The sequence below is a fragment of the Eublepharis macularius genome, chromosome 2, assembly GCF_028583425.1.
Source record: "Eublepharis macularius isolate TG4126 chromosome 2, MPM_Emac_v1.0, whole genome shotgun sequence".
In the NCBI taxonomy this organism is placed as follows: domain Eukaryota; kingdom Metazoa; phylum Chordata; class Lepidosauria; order Squamata; family Eublepharidae; genus Eublepharis; species Eublepharis macularius.
In genome coordinates, this window is record NC_072791.1 from 167351349 (window position 1) to 167367527 (window position 16179).

Sequence of the window (16179 nt, forward strand, 5' to 3'; positions counted from 1 at the left end):
CTTGCCCCAGAGCTTGAGTTAAGCCTTCAGGTTCTCTTGCTGATCAAACTCCCTTCCCACTTCCAGGAGCCTTCCTGCCACATTGCAAAGTAAATCTTTCAGACTTTTTAAGAAGTCCCTTCTAGAGAGTCCATGGTTATTCGGTAGAAAACCTTGTCTCAGGAAATGCACATTAGTTAGAACAGACATTAAATTATGAGACTTTGACTGGAGAGACTAATGTTTAAATTTTCATTTAGTTATGAAGCTCACTGTGGATGACTTTATGCTAGTGCTGCTATTTCTTCATCTAAACAAGTTCATGGGATTGTTGTGAGGATAAAATGTGAGTGGGTGCAAGTACCCCAACCTAATCGTCTTAATAGAACAGCATAAAAATGTAATGAAGATGATGCCTTATGGAACAGACATTTGTAATATTCACACAAGTGTATTTTGGGACCTGGCCTGTGCTCAGTTCTTCAGCCGAGGGTCTGCTCTGTGTCCCTTCCTCATCTGAGAAACAGCATAAATAAGGAATTTCATCTGCCACTTCCCTGGTCAATTTATAGGCATCTGTTTAAGGCATTTCTGGTCCATTGTGCACTCGTGTTAATTGGCCCCGAATTGTCCTTTTTGCCTCTTGTGGGTTTTCACTTCCTCATTTCACTGAGCCCCTCTAAGTTTTCATTTTTCCCAGGTGCTCCTTGTTTTTCATTTTTTTTGGTTCTTATATTTATTCTGATAGTTTACCATTCATTGTTAACCTCTTTGCATGCACTTTGCAAAATGAAAAGCAAGATAAAAATATTTTAACAAAAATAACTTGGTGCATGCAGCATCAAGTAATGGTTTGTATTTCTGAAATTGCCTTTTCTGATGAAATGCCATAGACTAAGCTTTCACATCGCTCCACATAATCGCAAATGAAATATTCTTTTCAGCAGACACAGTTCACCTGCAAGACACTGTTTTGTATTGCAAATGAGCCCTGGCTCCTTAATGTTCCCAGAGTCTCCAAAGATACTTCCACTGCCATTTTATACAAAGAGCAATAGTTCTTAGAGTATTACTGTATTTAATTATTAATGACAGGCTGAATACCCCTCATTTTAAGAGTACATTTGCAAACTGATTGTGCTCTACTAGTAACAAAGCCCATTGTGGGGGAAAATACAACGGGCTCTAGAAAGGGGAGGGCAGGCAAGCAGGCCTGTGGGCCTCCTCTTCCATGACTGATCCCAGTCAAGTGAAGGGGGAGCAGGCATTGCCACCTGCTCTGTTTCTGATCGTGTCAGGTGAAGAGGGGAATGGGCATTGCCTCCTGTTCTGCGCCTGATACTATCCGGATAAAGGGGGACTGGCATTGCCACCTGCTCCACGCCTGATCCCAGCTGGGTGAAGGTGGAGGGGAAGGCATTGCCACCTGCTCCATGAATGATCCCAGCTGAGTGAAGGGAGGAGCAGGCATTGCCTTCTGCACCGCGCCTGATCTCAGCTGGGTGACGGCATGCCACCTGCTCTGCTCCTGATCCCAGCTGGGGGAAGGGGGTGGGTATTGCTACCTGCTCTGCACTTGATCCTAGCTGGATGAAGGTGGGGGGCAAGCATTTCCACTTGATCTGTGCCCGATCCCAGCTGAGTGAAGGTGGGAGTGGGCATTGCCACCTACTCCTCTCCTGATCCTAACTAAGTGAAGGGGGGAGGGCATTGCCGCCTTCTCCGCACCTTATCCCAGTTGGGGGAAGGTGGGGGGCAGGCATTTCCACCTGCTCTGCTCCCGATTCCAGCTGGGTGAAGGCAGGGGTGGGCATTGCCACCTGCTCCCCTCTTGATCCCAGCTGGGTGAAAGTGGAGGGGAGGGCATTGCCACCTATTTAATTCCTAATCTCAGCTGAGTGAAGGCGGGGGGCATTGCCACCTGCTCTGCTCCTGATCCCAGCTAGGTGAAGGGGGGCGGGCATTCCCACCTGCTCTGCTCTTGATCCTTGAGAACAAAGAGGGCAATTACGGGTAAAAGCCAAGCCAAGAAAACACTAAATGTTCCTGTAATTAACACGATACTCAAAAATACATTCATCCACTCTAATTGACAACAATAATATAAAGTGCAAGTGCTATACAGATGAAAGTCTATAAACATTATTCATCTATATCATATATACAATCCCCATCGGAGCTCATTTAAAGGGATAGTGCACATTAACCATAGTATCAATAAATACAGCAATAAATACAATCAAATTCTTTAACAATTTTCAATAAATACAATGATGAATATAAATCCTATAATTAGTCATTCAGCAATTTCTGTGTAACATCATACATAAATAGAATAATACTATAGGGTATACAAAACTCTGGTACAAAGGAAAGTAGAGTAATTATTAGAGAAAGAGATGGTAGAGGTAAATGTTATTCCTCTCCTGTGGTGTTGTTCTGAAACTGTCCATGTAATTATTCAATAAATTTCTTCCATTCTCTTCGCAGGTACACAGTGAGATATAGCCCAAGTAACCTTCCGATGGTGGTTAACTCCTCAATCAAACTGCCACAGGGAAACCCCTGCCACCACAAGATGTGAATGTGGGTGTATCCAATGATCCCGACAGGACGCTGGCTACTCTCTTGTTTTGTCACTGCTTTCTCAGGGGAAATTCTTACTTTTCATTGTTTGCCAGCAATTTTCCTGACCATATCCTTCCTCTGGTCCAGTGGCAGTTTGATTGAGGAGTTAGCCACCATCCTTCTCTAATAATTTTAAATTAGCGATGTGGATTGTATATGTGATATAGATATACAATGAGTTTAGAGATGTTCATCCGTATAGCACTTCCACTCTTGATCCCAGCTGGATGAAGGCAGGGGGCAGGCATTGCCGCCTGCTCTATGCCTGCTCTTGACCTGGGCTTCCCACCACAACATGGGCTGCCTCATCTGGGCTTCCCTCTGTGGCAGTGCTCTCTGGAGCTGGACCAGGGCAAGAAGTGAGTTGTCAGGAACACAGTTAGCCTTTTATATAGTAGGATAAGTTTTGTGCTTGTAGCATTTGGCCACGAAGCCTGGTAAATTATCTGGCAATATACGTGCTCAAGACTTTTGGAGCCATCTCCAGGCGTATTAGGGAATAGGGGTGTGTAACAAGAGTCTCTCTTTGATTTGCGGAAAACATAAAAACTCTGGATTGGCCAGATTTGGGTTTTGTCTGCATGGGACTTTTTCATCAGTTCTGGCCAATGTTCTTCACAGAGAAAGGCTGCATCTTTCCGCAGCTTTTCTGAAGCTTTTCTCCCTGCTCATATATCCCAATATTTTTTTTCACAGAAATAAAATTGGAGCTTTTTTGAAGTGTAGAGTGCTTTCTTTGGTGTGAGGCCTGGCTCTGGCCCTGCCTTTCACCCTCCCCTTTATCCCCCTGTGTCCTGATTGGTTGAACAGCAACCAGTCCAGTTTTTTCTTTTAAAAAAGTTTTTAAACAACAGTATTGAAACATTAGTGCCTTAAAAAACAAAAACAAAAACCTTGCTACTGATGGGGTGGGGGTGGGGGGATGCTGCAAAATGGCAAAGACAAATTCTGTAGCGCCCTGAATTCCACTTGATATAAGTTTTCCTCTGTATTTCCTGCACTTTTTAGCCCATTCCTTTTTGGTGTTTTTTTAAATTTAAAACAACTTTGCAAGATTGGTGCCTTAAAAACAAAAAAGTAAAAAAAACCTTGCAAGTTTCCTCAGTGGATCAACTGACGAAGCTGACGAGTTCTTAACTGGTGTCCTCAGCTAACCAACTGATGAAACTGAGATGTCCTCTTTCAACAGAAAACCCACAACAGAAATGGGGCATTTTTCTAGTGCAGAAAAAATAAACAGACATCAGTTTGGTTCAACTTCCTCGAGTGTGGAATTATAGAGGTCCAAAGTGGAACTGTGTATTTTGTGTATTGGAGTTCTACGCACTCCAAACGGTCATTCTAACAGAAACTCCCCTTACACCGAGATTTTAAATACATCGCAGTCCCAGATACAATTTGAAGAGACAATAAGCCAAAAACATTTTAAAGTGACAATTCTCACACACATGCTATTCTGCGTTCTCCAGACGGTTATTTTAACAAGGCACCTTTACAATGAAATTTTAGTACATTGTAATTCCAAGCAATTTAAAGAGACGGTGCAGAAATTCAGTTACAGCAGAGCACTTTAAAAAGATAGTCATCTAGGAAGATGTAAACATTTCTAGAGAAGCTTGCCGTAGAAACAAAATAGATCAATATATTAGCTACCGATCACAATCTTACATTGCTGGATTCTCTACAGGAAAGCTTTTTCATAAGCTTTCCCATCTGATCAGTAATTCCTTTGATATATGGCAAAAACACTTTTCCTGTAGGAGACTGTTTTTCCTTGGTTGTTTGATCGGTACTTACACAAAAACTCCAATCACCACCCCCGACAGAAAAGAGGCATAATGAAAACATTAGTGGATCGTGCAAGACGGATATGTGAGCCGCACTTTCTCAATGAGGAAATTGATCATCTAAACCACGCACTTCAGGCAAATGGCTACTCCAGAAATGAAATACGAAGAGCAATCAAACCCAGGATGAATCAAACAGCCAAGGAAAAACAGTCTCCTACAGGGAAAGTGTTTTTGCCATATATCAAAGGAATTACTGATCAGATGGGAAAGCTTATGAAAAAGCATAACCTTCAAGCAGTATTCAGACCCACCCGAAAAATACAACAGATGCTACGATCAGCAAAAGACAGTAGAGACCCCCTCACCTCCGCAGGAGTATACCGTATACCCTGCAGCTGTGGACAAGTTTACATCGGGACCACAAAGCGTAGCATCCAGACAAGAATAAAAGAACATGAAAGACACTGCAGACTTGGACAACCTGAAAAATCAGCAGTGGCTGAACATAGCTTAACTCAAACAGGGCACAGTATCTTATTCCAGGACACCAAAATACTGGACAACACTTCCAACTACTTTGTCAGACTGCACAGGGAAGCCATTGAAATTCACAAGCATAAGCAAAACTTCAACAGGAAAGAAGAAACCTTAAGAATGAAGAGAGCATGGTTTCCAGTTCTGAAAAACACCAGGCTAACAAAACACTCTACACCCGACAATAGCCCTGCAGAGAAGATTAGCACATCAAGCACCAATCCATATGCAAAAGAGCCTCCTCAGGATACAGTGAAGCCTCCCGCCATTAGCATTCCACACCCTGGGAAACTCTTACAGGATGACTCAGCTCAACCCCACCCCTCCTGAGTAGATATAAATGACCTGCCAACATCTTTTCCACACTGTGACACTGAGAGATCTCTGTCTTTTGGTGCTACACCTCTGAAGATGCCAGCCACAGCTGCTGGTGAAACGTCAGGAACTACAATGCCAAGACCACGGCAATACAGCCCGGAAAACCCACAACAACCATCGTTCTCCGGCCGTGAAAGCCTTCGACAATACAAGATAAATTTAGTTCTTGATTCAAACCCTTAGGTTGTAACGTCCCTAAGTTGTGTATCCAGTAAGCTTCTCGCCTCAAAAGGTCTTTTTGTACTAAGAGTTGTGGTCCCCTATGGGACCTATGGTTTACAAAATGGTAAACTTCAACTCTGTCTCTCTAGTATGGAAATTGACAAAATGCTCCACAAGTGGTGCTTCCATTACTCGATTTTTTATCCTGGAGACATGTTCCATAATTCATGTATGTACTGATCTAATGGTGCTTCCTATATAGAGTTTATTACATGTGCAACTAATCAAGTACACAACAATCTGGCAAGTCGAAAAGTGAGAGAGGCTGATGTTAGAAGTCCTACCCTCAATTTCAATTTCCCTGCCAGACCACACCACGGGACACACTTTGCAGTGGCCACATGGAAAGCGACCATTGGGTAATCCACTGTGAGTGTCTTGTATTCTAGACTTCGTATGTACTAAAATATCTTTGATGTTTCTTGTGTGTTTGAATCCAATGGATCAAATGGATCAAATATCCAGAAACCCTGGTGTAAGTGTACATGAACACCCTGGAATAAGTACATGGAGCCTGGTTTTCTACCTCTGACTAGTTAATAGTATGCATATTGTATTTTAGGACCCATCTTTTCTGCTGCTTCCAGCTTTGCAACACTGTCCAGGCCAGGGTTCAGATGTAATCCATACCAATAGATCCAAGGAGAGGCATTTATTCCCATGGGTCAGCCCACCCATGGTGACACTGACAACATAAGCCATCTGTGCAAATTTCATTTTCTGGACACAAGTTGAAGTCCCCAATACATACAGATTGGTGGGAGAGAGAAGAGTCAGACAAGGGCACTCATAGTTAAACGGCAACTGGGGCAAATGGCCCAGGTCCCACGCTGGCCCCCCTGACAGCCCACAGCCCTGCCTCCCGACAGAAGGGGAAAAGAACAAGACAGCAGGCTGCCGCTGCTGCTTGCATTTACTCCATCCATTGCTTGTGCAGCCAGCTCCATTGCAACAGCCACCTGCCCCACAGAGGGCTCAGGCATCCCATTTCCAGTGGCAGCTCCCATTTGCCACACACAGGGTGAGGGCTGCTTCTTGCTTGGCCCCAGCTTGACAGTCTGCCTGGGAGAGGATAGTGGCAGTGATTCTGGAGCCCCATCTTGGACTTGGCCTGCACATCATATTTATTAATATCTGAGCATCTGCACATCATATTTATTAACTGACATCAAGTATTTGTAAACAAATATCATAAGTTTTGTTTTCTGTGCAGTTTCAGTGAGAATTTCCAGAAGTGGGGGAGATTCTGAATCACTCAAAGCTGCAAGGCCATATTTAAATACCACCAAATGTTGCAATTGTAAATATTGCCTTTCAGCAAAAGTTAGCAAATCGTATCTAGATCTCAGCTGAGAAAATGACAAAAATTCATTGTCCTATGCTCAACTTATGGGGGAAGGGCATAAGACCTTTAACAAAAGACACACGCTCCACCCCCAGACTGCCCTCAATTTTAGCATCTCCCATTGATTTCCATAAGCCACCCTCCCAGCTCTGTTCCTCCTTTAATAATTCATAAAATTCTGGAGTCGTGACCAGTGTTTATGAGAGCACATTCACAACCATCTGAAAAAAACTCTGCAGCTATAGTTCTTTCCCCCTTTGTTGTCACAATGCTTGGGAGAAATGGGATCCAAAACAGGAAATATTTGTAATGCTTGGTTCCCAAAACAAAGACTCCCTCAGGAAACAAGCGACACAGGGTGGATGGCACAGGAGAGGAGTGATGCACTAATCCAGAACTCCTTCGCCAATGAAATCTCTGTAACACTCAATCTACCTCCTCTCTATATTGATGCAAAACAACATTCATGGGGTCTCATGCAGATCTGGCTGGCATCCTCCTGCTATCCTCTTAATTCCAGAAGGGAATTTTCTGGCATTTGTCCATTTCTTTCATTCTCCATTTTGAATCTTCACAAAGACCAGCCCAACCTCAGAATTTCTTCTGTGGCAGAGTTTCTCCCAGCCTTAAAGGAATCTTGTCCCCCTCTATATGGCTCCTGCCCTGATGGTTGAGTTGGACTTTCTCTGACTCTTTTCTTCTCTTTCCCCTGCTGGAGTTTATGAATCTATACTGATTCTCTTGGGCCTAAGGTTCTTTTGTAACTTGACCTTGTCCCAGCTAAAAGGGGAGCTTTATAGCATTTATTGGCAGGGCACTTGCCACTTTGCTGGCTGGAAAGTTCCCTCAGCCAGTGTATGTAACAGACATGGAGGCAGATGGGACTCTGGTTATGCCACAAAACTCTGATTAACAGGAGGGAGTTTCTGACCCAACTAAGTGAACTGGGGGAGAGGTGTAGGCAGGCAGCTAGCAAAAGAGAGGTCGTACATGGAATCATGATACATGGATCTGGATAGAGTAAACAACGTGATGCAGAGCTGGAGAACCAGAGTGACCTCCTTGGTCAGACAGAGATGGTAGAGAGACCCAGACCCAAGATAGGGAAGATGAGATGTCCTTTATTAGAGTTAGGGGGCTTTCTAAAACAGTAGATGGGAGCATCACAAAGGCAAGGAGGAACTAAGCCCCGCCCTGGTCCCCTCTAATTCAAACACTGATGATACTAGTACTGCTGCAACTGCTCTCTCTCTCTAGGGCTACAATGAAGGTCTAGTGGACATATCTCCTCTCCTAGCAATCTCAGCAGATGTCAATAATGGGAGGGGGGGGGATATGGTTCTTCAAGCAGCCCCAGCTGCTTCTCTGTTTCCCCACAGAGAATACAGATCTGTTACAGACCTGAAACAATGTTTGCACTGGTGCACTTCCCTACATCATTGTATAGATATTCTCTAAGATGCCACAGCAAAGCACATTGTATTCCTTTGTTTTGTGCTGTTGTGTCAGTGTATAGTTATTGGCCCATCCATGTCAATCTCACATCGCTTTCATTGAGTCTTATCAACTGCCTGTAGATAATGTTGAAATGTACATTTAGGATTGGAGAATAAGAGTTTCCTATATGCACTTTTCTGAGGGCACTCACAATTGTAAAGCAGAAGAGTCTGGGGCTGGAATTTGCTTTGCTGGTCCTGTAGATGTCACTCTTCCTGTGCTTAGAGACCCAATGCCTCTCTTTAAAAGTCGGAGCAAAGCTCTCCTTTTAAATCCAGCCCAGCAAAGCATTGCCTGAATAATAGTAACAGATAGCCACTGGCAAGTGGCAAAAGACATTTCCTTCAAGAAATCTTCACCCATTGTCTAGATATCTTGTTAATTTTGTTGCTAGCAGAAGCTAAAAAACCAGGCTATATTCAGAAACCAGCGAACTTTACAAATTCCATATGTTTCCTTCTTGTTTTAGCACAATGCATGAGATTAATTAGATCTAGGATACATTGTTGTGTGAGTGCAACTGCATACACTCAGCAATTATTTAAAAAATTTTAAAAACCTGAATTTGCAATTATAGGTGAAAGAAACATGCTTGTAGAGGAAACACAGAAATGTTTTTTTGGAACAGGCAAGGTCTAAAAGTGAAATGAAATGTGACAAGTGCTTGCGCTTACAGAACTCCTCAGAAGTTGTTCTAAGGAAAGAAAGGAAGAGAGTCAATATGATTCTATTAAATCTCAAACAGGATATTTAAGCAAGGGCAGTTTGACCTTTCCTGTTGATTTCATACATAGTGCTGTCAAAAATATTCTGCCTAGAAAATGACTGGGAGTTTCAGATTTTGGTAGCTGCATAGTTTTAAAGGAGCTTTTTCCTAATATGCCTGTGACCATTTGCATTTAGCAAACATGACATCCCTAAAGTGCCTTGAAAAACACTCTGTATTGTTTGGCTTTTTCATTCCAGGCAAAAAGATTGCTTTTCTTCTCCCAGTGATGATGTACAAAACCCTACTTTGATTATTACAAAACACATGTGTACGCCACTCTGGCAGCCCACACTGGATGTGTGTTTTTAAAGGGTAAAATAAAAATTTCCCTCAGAGAAGCCTTCACGTTAGCCACAAATGTTGGATATATACAGCTATGGCGAAGGGATTGTATTACTTTTGGCTGGCTCCATAAATTTTGATATCTAGGACTAATCCTTAAGTTGTCCTTTCCCATTTCCTGATTCCCACACTGTCCGCATTTACCACCCATGCACACTATGAAGAGACATTTTTCATGACAAACTGACTCCATCTTTTCTTTTAACATCTGCATGCTTTTTTCATCTAATTTCACAGGCTGATATGCGTAAGATGAGAATAGCAGACAACACCTATCAGACATGCACGGCGAAACTCCCTTCCCCTAGGTTTCTCTGATTTAATTCTTAAACTGGGCAAAGGAGGACAAAAACTGCAATGATAGTACAGCAAATGCTGCTTGGCTTGGTGTTATGCTTGAGACAGATTTCACCATGGAGCATCAGTTATTTATTTGGACCACTTTCCTCACCAATAGAGACTAGAGATAGGCATGAACAGAAAAAAAACCTGAACATGATGTTCATTGTTTGTTGCCATCCACAAACAGGGACTTACGAACAACCATGAACATGGCCCTGTTCACGAACGTGTTCGTGGTTGGCTGTTCTTGGGGGCCAGCAGGCTCTCCTCCAGCCATCATCCAAGTCAAGATCCCTACTGCACCACTCCCAGAAACCTGACCTAAGCAGGCACCAGGAAAGGTACCAATAATAAATAATAGCTTGGCCCCAGAGCCTGGCAGCAGCCCTGGAACTTGAAGAGGTAGATCCCTACTGCACCACTCCCAGAAACCTGACCTGAGCAGGCACCAGGAAAGGTACCAATAATAAATAATAGCTTGGCCCAGAGCCTGGCAGCAGCCCTGGAACTTGAAGGGGTAGATCCCTATCCCACCACACACAAAGAAAATTCAAGCTCCAATGCACTCTATCAAAATGCCAACAGCAACTCTCTTCCTCTCCTCTGTCTGCAAAGACTAGCCAGAGCTGGGAGACCCCTTCCCCCCTGGTCTTTGCTCCCTTGTAACAAATTTGGAGCTCCACACTTGGAAGGAAGATCTGCCTATCAAGCTAATTTGGGCTTAGATTGGGGTTTCCAGGGCAACAGCAGGAGTTCAGACAGAGTTCAGACAATCCCTGCCTAGGTTGCCAAGGGAATTGATCGCAGGTGCCAGACTGTCTGGCTTGACGAACAGCAACGAGGCTTGCAACGACCACCTGTTTGTTTAGAATGGGGCCTCATGAACAGCTTGTTCGCGAACAGCAGATTGGGCTGTTTGTGGCCTTTTTTTGTTCATATTGCTGTTTGTGCCCATCTCTAATGGAGACCCAAAGAGGCTCATGACATCATTTTGCTCTCCTCCATTTTACTTACACTTGACATACATTGCTATGTGTGGCAGCAAAGTTGGCATGCCTTCCTTTTCTTTTAATGGCATATTTCATCAGTTTCAAAGATTGGCTCAGAAAGATTATTAAAAGGTTTGACTGAAAAAAAGACTTTATAGTGCTGAAGATACAGCTACTGGACCAATTTGTTTCGAGGGCTTTCACATTCTGTTTGACGTTTCAAGAAAAGGAAACTGTACATCAGTTGTACATAATTGTGAAAACTATTGAAAGGTGAAAAACAAGCCATGAAATATTATTGTATAAAGGTAATTTATGACTACCTTATTGAGAGCATATATACATCAAAGTTTCCTGTGACAAGGAAGTAAAAGAGAAAGAAGTAAAAGATCTGAGGAAGGAAGCTTTGACTCTCGAAAGCTCATACCTTGGAAATCTAGTTGGTCTTTAAGATGCGATTGGATCTGGATCTTGCTCTCTGACTGCAGACCAACACAGCTACTCACCTGAAATTGGCTGGTATTTTGTAGGGCTGAACCAGGTTTTAACAACAAAAGCATTTCGGGTGGATTTGTGAAGACATTTCACAACTTCTCCCTCTTACTTAGTACTCATTCCACTGGACAATTTTCTGGTTGCTTCTTTTTCCTGTCTGAAAATCTGACATGCATTAATTACAAAACAAGAACACCCAACTAAGAAGTGAGAGCTGGAAGCATTACTCTTACTCTGAGAAGCTTCTTTAAATGCCATGAAGCCAATCAGATTTGATTATGTGATGGTATCCCAAAACTGGATCAGAGCGAGGGCTAACCTTAACCTAGAACGGCCAAACATTTTCACCACGTTTTGTAGCTTCCCCAGAGAGTCACTAAAAGGAAAAGATTTATTTGTGGAGGGTGGAGTTGTCATGTGTCCTCCCCAGGGTTTTTTTTCTGGGCTTCTAGGGTGCTACAGTGTAACGAATGAGTAGTGTTGTATTGGTGGTGTTTGTAGTAAATGTCTTCTTGCAGTAACGGTGGCTGCCCCTGAGGAAGTCGCGGACGAAAAGCTGAGCGGAACAACTCGTCGACGCCGTCACTTCGGGCACACCAACACTGCCACCTTTTGGGGGATTTAAGAACTGAGATGTTATTCTGATGGAACAAATGAATTTAACTTTGCTCCCCCTTGGCTCTCGATCCTTCCTGGTTCTTATGTACTTTTGAGGAACTAATTTTTGTATTGATTAGGTGTTACTATACATGTCCTGTATTTAAAGAATGTACCTTTGTGATTAGCTCCTCTGAATGTGATATGTGTGAATAATAATAAACAGTTTAACACATCCTTGTAGAGTTTAATGAATACATAAGGTTCAGTATACAAAAAAAAGAAAAAAAGGTTTAATCCCTGGCTCCCAGCTGGGGTACAGAACTGAAACTGCCCTGGTCAAAGTAAATGGGAAGGATCCCTGGTCAAAGTAGATGGGAAGGGTCCCTGTTGATTTTTCTGGTTTTCTTAACAGCTTTCAGAATTAACCATGGAGTCCTTCTAAAAAAGGGATAAGCAAACCTCCTTTGAAGGGGATCATATTCCACCTGAATGAGGTGGAATAGTGGTCTGTTTGCCCTGAATGGTACAGCCTCTCCTGACTGGTTTCAACCCTTTATAGTCCTAAATGTCTTGGGACAAAGACACTGAGTGTTTCTATAAGACCGGGCCTCTTGTGTTGCAACACCAAGATTATTGGAATGCCGTCCTCCGAGAGTCTTGCCTGGTGTCTCTTTGATGTTTTTTAGGAAGACTGCCAAAACATATAGATTCCGCCTAGCCTCCGGTTTTACTTGCCTTGAGATTAGTTTGCTGGCTCAGTTAGGTTCGAATTAGGTGTTTTGTTTTGGTTTTTTTGCAGCCTCTTACCATGTTATTTTATATAAGTATTTTAGTGGCGTTTTGTAATGATGTATATATTGTAAGCTGCCTGGGGATATATTTGTGCCAAAAGTCAGAGTAGCAGTAGTTAAATAAATAAATAAAATATAGGAATGTACTATGTAGAAGTAATTTTAAATATTTTGACTTGAGTACAGAACTTCATGTGGCTCTGAAGAACACAAAGCTGTATACATGCAGGCATAGCCTAATTCTTTTTAACATCACATGCATACAGTGGAGATGTGTGCATCATGTAGCTCTGTGTGCATCTCAGAGTCCTTATGTGTGCCTTGGATAAGTGTAGAGGAAATAATCAAACAAACAGGAAAGCCTATTAAGTCCTGTTGCTTGCCATGAGAAATAAATGTTTGCATCTGCTCTAGCAGATTCTCATTGGTAGATTGCTTCCCTAGCAAATAAACAAAAGCCATTGGGGGGGGGAAATCATTACTTTCTTCAGGGCTAGTGTTCCCAGTTTATATGATTTACATGTTGCAACGTGCTAGCCGTCAACGCTTCTTCATAAGAAAAACACATTGTGAAATATCTCCCTGGAGATAGCTTCTGTCTCTGAAGTGGTTAAACTCTGAGTTGCTTCTTTATGACATCTTTGAAGGATTCCAGGGATCACGGAAATAAGCCAATGCTCAGCCTTCTTAATCTGTTAGACAACCTAGCTCTGGATGGGGGTGCACATTTCAAATGAGAAACTATTTCATGCCTTTTTGGAGATTAGTCTATGTGGAGATTTTGTTAGTGTCTTTGGCAGAGAGCATCTGTCGGAATAACTGCTGTTGTTTTGAGATGCTGGCTTCCACGGCTTTAAAATTGTAAACTCTTGTCCTAGAAATTCAGTTACCACGGTTTGTTACTTACACTCTGTTCCTTCCTCTCTTTGCTGATAGAATACCTACACTAATGCAGACAAGCTACTGGAAGCTGCAGAGCAGTTGGCTCAGACTGGAGAGTGTGACCCTGAAGAGATCTACAAAGCAGCACGGCATCTTGAAGTGCGGATTCAGGATTTTGTCAGAAGAGTAGAACAGAGAAAACTTCTTTTGGATATGTCTGTCTCCTTTCACACTCATACTAAAGAGGTAGGATGTTTGTGGTGCTATGGAACTTTTGTTAATGTTGCGTCTCTTGTCACAAAGTCTGTAAAATGTAATGCAATTTATGTTGCCCAAGGCATTTGACTGAATGTGGAATGTACAGCATAAAAACTGTGAAGACATGAACAACCTGTATGTTATATCTTTCAGGCAGCCAATGCCAAACTGTCTGCTCATTTGATCTGCATATCCTCCTAAGAGGGCAAGCAATGTATAATTATAAGATTGTGCAAGTTGTACAGCAGTACCTTATCAATACAGCAAGTTCACTGATTTCATACTAATTATATCAGTAAATTGTAACATTTATAGTTATTGTACTGTATCTGAGACTTTTAAAAGAATTTAAGTCAAACGGGGTCATAGTCTGTGATAAATTTTCTTTCAAAGACTTTCCTTTTAATGAAACATCAGTTAATTTTATCATTTCTAGTCAATGTTCCTAAAACAAAAATCACCTTATAACTGGAGATGGTATTAATTTATGGCCTGTCCCAAGTGTGTCCAAAATCTCTGTCCCTCCATGGCTTTCAGTGACTCTCAGTGCAGTCCTAATCACTTACACCCTTCTAAATCCTTTGAAGTCAGAGGATTTAGAAGGGTGTAACTATTTAAGAAGGTACTGTCAGTCAGGACTAGGCTAGATGCTGTTTTAGTCTAAGTGAAAAATGTTCAAAGATAAGGAACTCTCACAGCAGAGGCTGAAATTGGTGGCTCCCAAGGTTGTAATTAAAGCATTCTTCACATTTTTTTTTTCATTTTGTACATTGGCCGCTCAGCAGTGCGTGCTTTTAGAAGATAAATTTTATTCTGTGGGGAAGAAGGATTAACCTGAATCACTGTTTTTTATGCACTATAGCATCTGCATGCCATAAAGAAACCCACAGAAGCCAAAGGCTTTGCCATATTAGCGGAATTATGTACTACAAACAAGTGATTTGTAATAAGATTCTGCAGAGTTAGGGGAGGCTGAGCAAACAAACGACTTTGGTCACAGATGAACTAATGTAAAGGAAATGGTCTGCAGTGTATACTTCCTTTCCCTCAGAGCTCTGCAAAGTGTCATGGACTTTTAGCTGTGATTGAAGCATTGTGGACAATGTGCATTCATGAAATTAAACAAGTATTTGTACATTGGCTTTGAATGGTCTGTTCATGTATTTGGATTAATAATAGCTTAAGCTGATGCATTGTGTTAGATATACCACAGTATAAGATTGGTTTGTGGTAGGACCCCCCCTCCCGCTGCAATTTGTTTGGTGTTTTGAAGTATGCATGTGTGCTCATAATTGTTTTTTGGAGATGTGCACATTTTGTCCATCTGCTGTTTCTTCCAGCAGGGTCTTGTCTCCCCTAAGGTGCTTTTCCGGCCCCCCTCTATAGTGATCTTGCTTCTGGCATATGGCTCACAGAGATAATAAGTAAGATATTAGATAGGTAGAGCATAACAGTTTGGAGACTGCAAACAAAGTCAAGCAGGAAAAAATCATTTCATAGACAATACTGTAGTCACAGAGCGGTGAAATGAAAATTACTCCTACTGTTAGGATCTTTCTTTGGGGCAGAGTGAGCAATGCATTTGTTCAGGAATGTGCTGTTCCCTGAAATGTTGGGAGGACATCTGTGCCCAGCATATTGTATAAACTAGCACATGGTCAGTGCATCACTAAATATCTGAGTGTATGTTGCAAGCAGAAGGTACCACTCTTTTATCCTGCTAGATCAGGAGTTTGCCTTTGCTTCAATTACCAGTTGCTCTGCTCACTAGCCCCAGTTGTATCCTAGCTCCTCTCCCGCTATGTCTCTTGTAGCTGGAAAATGACTTTTCATGTTCAGGGGGCATCTAACTAAATGTTTCAAGAAATACAAGGCTGTCACTGAAAGTGACATCACGGTGTCCAGTCCTCCCCTTTTCTGTACAATACTATATACTATAGTGTCCTCCTGATGTCATTATGTATTTCCATTATGTAACTAGCTGCTGGTCATGATGGGCCTGTGGAAATACACAGCCTAGTGACAGCAAACCAAGGGATGCATTGTACTAGACATTGCAGAGGGGGAACAGAGAACATAACACAAGCTTACCATTTTTAGTAGCAGCACCATGCTTCTTCTTGTTCTTAGTTTTGCCCCAAGAGTTTATAGTATTCTTTTTGTATGCTTGGTGTAAAATGGAGTCTCCTATATATTGTTTAGATCAAGTTTGTTAAATTTACAGTCTCATGAAGCTAGCTACATATTGTGGCCTTTCAGGCACTTACTAAAACCACCAATTAAGGTCTGATAGTTTGATGCCTGAGGAAGAAGTATGTCTGTCTCAAAAGTCTCCATA

At 42.2% G+C, this 16179-nt stretch overlaps 1 protein-coding gene across 1 annotated transcript in view; it reads left to right on the forward strand.

The window, feature by feature from the left end:
* KALRN (kalirin RhoGEF kinase) overlaps positions 1-16179 on the forward strand; it is a 717152-nt gene that overhangs the window by 449105 nt on the left and 251868 nt on the right. Inside the window, exon 11 of the mRNA XM_054971242.1 lies at positions 13638-13829. Coding sequence (XP_054827217.1) covers positions 13638-13829 — 192 coding nt within the window. The remainder of the gene's footprint in view (positions 1-13637; positions 13830-16179) is intronic.